Here is a 6,928-nt window from a genome sequence, read left to right on the forward strand (position 1 = left end):
GAAATTGTGAATAACATGTGTACTATTTGATCTACCTATTGGGCACCCAATGGGTATGGATGCCCGCCGGGTATGGGTATGGGTAAGTTTCATATCCATGGGTACGGGTATGGGTAGAATATTGTACTCATTGACTACACGTGTATGGTATTGCTCTACCACCTCATACTCTATCCATTGCCATCCTTGAGGGTGTGTGTGGGTGTTCATAAAGGTGAGTTATGCAGGCATCTGCGTATGTTAAAAAAACACGAGGGCAAAATTAGGACGGAGAGAGTAATGATTATTTGTCTTTCCAAATCCTAGAGAAATATAGTGTAGAGGAAAAGAAAAGAGGTGGCAGTGTCCCCACGCCCTGCGCCGCACCAAAAATTAATATCTGGCTAAAGAATCCCCACAACCACCTCCTCCCTCCCTGTCACACACCTCAAAAACTTATATAAGAGCACCACAACAGAGAGAGGGGAGGTCGCGAAGTGGGCACCTTCCTAGCAAGATTTTCTTTGCACAAAGCTTGCAGAGAGAGAAATCTTTAGAGCTTAAAGCCACTCTTTAATCCAGCCCCGGTTTTATTTTCTCTCTCTCTCTCTCCAACCCATCATCTCTCGCACACACGCCAACGCGGCGAGCGAGTGATCGAGAAGGGAATTAAATTCCAGGACACCGCGGGCTCTCCATCGGATCGGTAGCTCATGGCCGCCATCATGGCCTCCATAACCAGCGAGCTCCTTTTCTTCCTCCCCTTCATCCTCCTGGCCCTGCTCACCTTCTACACCAGCGCCGTGGCTAAATGCCACGGCCTCCACCGGTGGAGCGGCCGGACCAAGAAGAGGCGGCCGAACCTGCCGCCCGGCGCCGTCGGCTGGCCCTTCATCGGCGAGACCTTCGGGTACCTCCGCGCCCACCCGGCCACCTCGATCGGCCAGTTCATGGACCAGCACATCGCACGGTCGGTACATACACACACATGCATACATACATCAGTACAGGCATGCGAGCAGGCGTGGACGATCGATCGGGCATTCGGGCTGACGTCGCATGGATGCAGGTACGGGAAGATATACCGGTCGAGCCTGTTCGGGGACCGGACGGTGGTGTCGGCGGACGCGGGGCTGAACCGGTACGTCCTGCAGAACGAGGGCCGGCTGTTCGAGTGCAGCTACCCGCGGAGCATCGGCGGCATCCTTGGCAAATGGTCCATGCTGGTGCTCGTCGGCGACCCCCACCGCGAGATGCGCTCCATCTCCCTCAACTTCCTCAGCTCCGTCCGCCTCCGCGCCGTGCTCCTCCCGGAGGTGGAGCGCCACACCCTCCTCGTCCTCCGCGACTGGCTGCCTTCCTCCTCCTCCGCCGTCTTCTCCGCCCAGCACGAAGCCAAGAAGGTAAACCACCAACTGTCCGATTAACCGCGCGCCATGCACAGCGCCTGCATAGCACACACCTACACGCCGCGCACGCACCCGCGGCAGCGGGGTGATGGTGGCGGCGTGGTCCATGCAAGCAAGCAAGCGAGATCGTACCCCCGCCCGGCTGCTAATTAACGATGGATGGATGCGTTCGTTGGTGCGTGCAGTTCACGTTTAACCTGATGGCGAAGAACATCATGAGCATGGACCCCGGCGAGGAGGAGACGGAGCGGCTGAGGCTCGAGTACATCACGTTCATGAAGGGGGTGGTGTCCGCGCCCCTCAACTTCCCCGGCACGGCCTACTGGAAGGCCCTCAAGGTGAGTCGATCACTACTCCTTCCTTCCTACACAAACACAACAGCAACACTCAGCAGTCAACACGCCGCTAGTACCGCTAGCAACCTGTCCCTCTCTCTGCGCGCACGCTTGGGTGTCTCGTCTAGTACCGAAAAATAAGTTCGAGATTATGAAAGAAACCTCCTTTGTCTTGTAGCTTTTGTTTTCTGGTCAGTTGTCCTCTCACGGGAAGCATATGTTTTTTTATCTTCCTTATAGTACAACCAAAGGGAAGCATATGTTTTGACATTGTTACTGTACTATGCAATTTCATTTCATATCGTCGTCGTGTATACATGGCCCATGCACCGATGTTGCATATGCAGAGAGCCATCAGAAGAAGGGACGCATTAATATACTACTACTTACATGGCAGCATGTAGCTAGCTAGTAGGGGTGTGGGTTCCGAATAGTGGATGGTCCAAAGGATCGGTGCACACGTACGACTGCATCAGGTCCAATCAGACACCACTGGATCCGTATCATCGATGCTTATTTTCTTTCTGCTAAAGCCACTTCCATTGCCACCCTTCTATCTATATATAGAATGAATTTGCACCGGTGTTTGCACAAAATTAGTTTCTCGTCACTGCATGTATGGGCACCTAAAAGAAAGAAACACTTTTTTCATTCTAATAGTAGGTATAATAAAAGAAGGAACTCTTGAGAGAATAGTGAAAAGCTAGGTTTCCTTTTACAAACGTTGGTTGAAAGGTGTGTGTCCATCTAGGTCAAGCCAGTTGGTGCATGGTTGGGATCGTTTTTAGCTAGCTAGGGGCTAGGGTTAATCAGCCAGTCGATCTACTTAATTATGCATGGCAAGAAAATCATATATAGTTGATACCACTGCATAGTGCTACTAGTAGTAGTGAACATGTAGCTAGAAAACCATTCATGCAAAGGACATGGCGCCGGTGCTACCTGTGATTAGATCGATCAACTCTTGTTTCTTTTTCCCGGCGTCCTGCTTTGCCCGGCCTCGGAGGTAGTACTGATCATCACTCATGGGCGCATAAAATGTTGCCCGCTTTTTACTGCTTGTGAGGTCACACTCAAATGATCTTTATTGATTGCTCCCAGATGCAGCATGCAGCATGCATGCATGCATGCTCTCACACTCTTTCTCTCCCCTACACACGGCCCGTGCTCAACAGCACACAATTGCAACTTGGAGTTTTGACCTCCTAGAAAAAGTTCAGTGACCAACCTCCATAATTTGGCATGATTATATGTTGGGGGAATCATCATTTATCATGATTCAACCGCTGACCAACTCTTTACCACACTGGAACCACATTTATGTCGCCAGGCACGCTATTAGCACCCCTCTTAATTTTGTTTTAATTAAGCACCCCTTGTTAGCTGAGATCAATCCTTTATATACAGTATACCTAGATTGATGTAGAGGGAAATTTTGTCAAGCAAATGGTTGGTGTCATCAATGTTGGCATATACATGCTTGATTTATGAAATGTGTAAAGCGATTTTGCATTGTATAGTCGTGCTTAGGAAGTTCTTCCCGTTGCCTATTCGCCAACCTACAAACGTTCCTAAACATAAAAGTGAAAAAAAATACAGATTGAGAAGAAAAAGAAAAACCAAAAGAGCAAGCCCTTTTTTTGTTTAATTATCACTTTTTAATTGTCAGAGCGCCAAAAAGGGAGAAGGACAATAATTTGTAGGCTGGAGAAGTATCCTGTTTTATTTGACGGCAGCTATGTTGAAAAGATATGAATTGCTCCAAAACAGAAAGCTATCACAAGGCACGATCTTAGGCCAGTAGGCGGTTAGGCAACATCTTAACGACAGTGACATGTCCAATTTTCTCCTAGCAAGTCCCAACAAAATTACCGCATATGACTTTGCGCTATAACTTTATTTTGTTCTATCGTGAAAAAACATCATATAATTCTTAGTTACCATGTGTTTGCGTGCAGTCGCGAGCCACCATACTTGGAGTAATAGAGAGGAAAATGGAGGAGAGGCTTGAGAAAATGAACAAGGAGGCCTCGAGCATGGAAGAAGATGATCTTCTCGGGTGGGCGATGAAGCAATCCAATCTTTCGAAAGAACAAATATTGGACCTCTTGCTGAGCCTGCTCTTTGCCGGGCATGAGACATCGTCAATGGCGCTTGCCCTCGCCATCTTCTTCCTCGAAGGTTGCCCTAAAGCCGTCGAAGAACTGCGGGTACGTACAAATTCAGTCTACTATTACACCAACTCAAACTGATCTCTGCTAAACCGGACATAGCTATCTTTCGGAAGAAAACACACACACACACACACACACACACACACACTCATTTCAGTACATACATGGATGGTGAAATGCACCAGAAATATCATGGAAATATTGACAGTGAATCCGTGGCCGTGCAGGAGGAGCATCTTGAGATTGCTAGGAGACAGAAGCTGAGAGGGGAGTGCAAGCTGAGCTGGGAAGACTACAAAGAGATGGTTTTCACGCAATGCGTAAGGCCCCTTTGATTTGTCCGTTCCCGTTTCCTCCCTCGTAATATCAGTGCAAGATATGTGCGCGTGACCTGGCCTTTTGTTGGCTACTTCCAGCTGCTAGTAGCACAAGGCTCCTCGTCTAGGTGCGTAGCGCAATAGGAACTTCCCAAAATGCCATGCAAGAGCGGGATCGAGAGGCTCCGTCGTCGACGCAAGTTGGCCAGCCACTCGTTTGGACCGTATGGTGTCCGCTTGCTCTTCTGTCTAGCTAGCAGCCGATGGCTTTTGTTTTGGAGGTTTGCCGATGCAGTGCGTGGCCAATGGATGGATGGTTTTGCATTCTTGCCAGGATCCAAAATGGTCTGAGAAGTACGTGTTGTTGGGCGTATATGCCAGCGTCCATCAAGAAGCCAAGAAGGTATCTTTGTCGTGTGCCCTGGTATCCAGACGGCACGAGCAGAACACGTCAAACATACACCATCTAGTCTGGTAAAAAAATCAGTGATTTGGGCTAAACTAACCGGGGTCGGGACAATGGCTTCTTTGCCATGGGGAAATATCGCTGTCCATACACAGTTTGATGCCAAGGCAGGTCATCCGATCCCCTGAAAAGTTGGGGAGCACATGCCCTCCTTGGTACAGTAGTAGTATAGTATCGTGGGTGTTGTGCTACTGTGTGGAACTATACACTGTGTCATTGTACACCGAAATAGCATCTTCTGATCCTACATTCCAACTGCCGAACTCTCTTGTTTGGGAGTACAGAAGTGACAAATGTTGGACTCATTATTTGCGTCTTTTGTTGCAGGTTATAAACGAGACCTTGCGGCTAGGCAACGTGGTCAGGTTCCTGCACCGGAAGGTCATTCGAGATGTGCACTACAATGGTTGGTGGCTTAACTCTCTCTTCATGTGTGCATTTCTTTGACAGTACTTACTACCGAACTTCTTCTTCCTATGGAGTTGCTGAATGTTTGCATGTGCGTCGACTGACTGACAGGGTATGACATTCCGAGCGGGTGGAAAATTCTGCCGGTGTTAGCGGCGGTGCATCTCGACTCGTCGCTCTACGAGGATCCCAGCAGCTTCAACCCTTGGAGATGGCAGGTCGGTGCCTGAACGATGCTTGCAATTTCATTTCTATTCACACAAAATCAACCAGAACCATGATTGATATCTCGTGAAAATCGATCCATGTTTAAAAGAAGAAGAAAAATATGTCTAGCAGTTGCTGTTATTCAGTCAATCATAGGCCTTGATGACGTTTTGCACAGTGAAACTTAATTCAGGGGCAAAGAATGCGCACGATCGGGCTAATAAATGTGTTCCTAATCGGAGTACAGTGGTGCATAGACTAGCTGGAGCAGATTGTGGAAATGCACGACTTTTCAGCTCCACTCAACGATAACAACACGCACGCACGGACGGGCCTGACATGAAAGGGAATGTTGAGCTCGCATGCGCACGTGTGCTCCTGATGTGGTCCGGCCGATCAAAAGAGACGTGTTTGCTCCCTCTCGCTCTGTCTTCCTCTCGCCCGGTCAAAGGAGCCCCCATTGTCCGTGCTCTCGTGCGTGTCATGGGGGTTCACCGGGTCGCCACCATCTACTAGTGTAGCTAGGCATAAACTTACGCTAGCTATGCTATGCAGCCAGCAGCTTGGACTCTACTGTGTGCGCATGGTCCAAGCGGAAGAGAATCCAATCAGTGGGCGATTGGAACGGGTCGGGGACCCGTCCATCTCCGTGCACATCCCATCCTTATCCGTCACGTACAAAACGACGCCATTAATCACGACTCTAATGCCCGTGGGGAATATGTGGTCGTGGCAACAGCACCACCACCACTTCGATCACCATGACGAAGACAAATGCATTCAGTCAGGTTCAGAGGGGTTGACGATGTATAGCTGCATGCATCGACTGATGTAGAGGCCGGGGGTAATCCTTCTTTTGTAAAAGAAAAAGGTGTTGATGATGTGTGTTTGCTGTTTGTTTGTTGCAGGGCAACGCGTCTGGGGTGGCGCAGAACAGCAACTTCATGCCCTACGGCGGCGGCACGAGGCTCTGCGCCGGGTCGGAGCTCGCCAAGCTCGAGATGGCCATCTTCCTGCACCACCTGGTGCTCAACTTCCGGTGGGAGCTCGCCGAGCCGGACCAGGCGTTCGTCTACCCGTTCGTCGACTTCCCCAAGGGGCTGCCCATCAGGGTCCATAGGATTGCGCAGGAGGAGGAAGGAGAAGGGGAGTAAAGCGTTTTGACCGTGGACATATATGGTCGGTGCTTCAGTCTAGCGTCTAGGGGAGAGTATACAGAGGAAATGTACACATGTCCGTCCTTGTTTTCTTTCCCTTTGGGGCTTGTGTTATGTAGATGGGATAAACAAAGTTGCTAGGGTGTTACCATAAGAGGAAATGTTGGTAGGCTCAGCAGTAGAGTTGTAATAAGGCCGGCCCACAGCCCACTAGTAAGTGATTCCAAAGAGTAGGCCTAGCGGTCTTGCTATCTTGCCTCGTTCCTCCAGCCAATTCGTATTTGATTCTAAAGAAAAAGGCAATTCATATTTTCCCCTAAAAAAAGCAATTCATATTTGGCGCTTCAGGCGCCACTTATAGGCATCTTTGCAAATGACGCATACCATCCTAGCACACACATGCCTAGGAATTGGGCCGTCCTGTTTAATTTATTTTCTTTTGCACTGCATACTTATTGCGCGCGCATTGATGGAAC

General features: G+C 49.4%; 1 protein-coding gene across 1 annotated transcript; it reads left to right on the top strand.

Annotated features, from left to right (window-relative positions):
• Positions 1-459: 459 nt before the first annotated feature.
• Positions 460-6,717, top strand: LOC123085252 (cytochrome P450 90B2). Its single transcript, XM_044506877.1, has 8 exons — positions 460-949; positions 1,049-1,382; positions 1,574-1,726; positions 3,682-3,933; positions 4,125-4,217; positions 5,008-5,086; positions 5,200-5,306; positions 6,204-6,717. Exons 1-8 carry the CDS (start codon positions 693-695, stop codon positions 6,447-6,449), a joined length of 1,521 nt encoding a protein of 506 aa, XP_044362812.1. The 5' UTR covers positions 460-692; the 3' UTR covers positions 6,450-6,717.
• The last annotated feature ends 211 nt before the right edge of the window (positions 6,718-6,928 follow it).

The sequence above is a fragment of the Triticum aestivum genome, chromosome 4A (assembly GCF_018294505.1).
Source record: "Triticum aestivum cultivar Chinese Spring chromosome 4A, IWGSC CS RefSeq v2.1, whole genome shotgun sequence".
In the NCBI taxonomy this organism is placed as follows: domain Eukaryota; kingdom Viridiplantae; phylum Streptophyta; class Magnoliopsida; order Poales; family Poaceae; genus Triticum; species Triticum aestivum.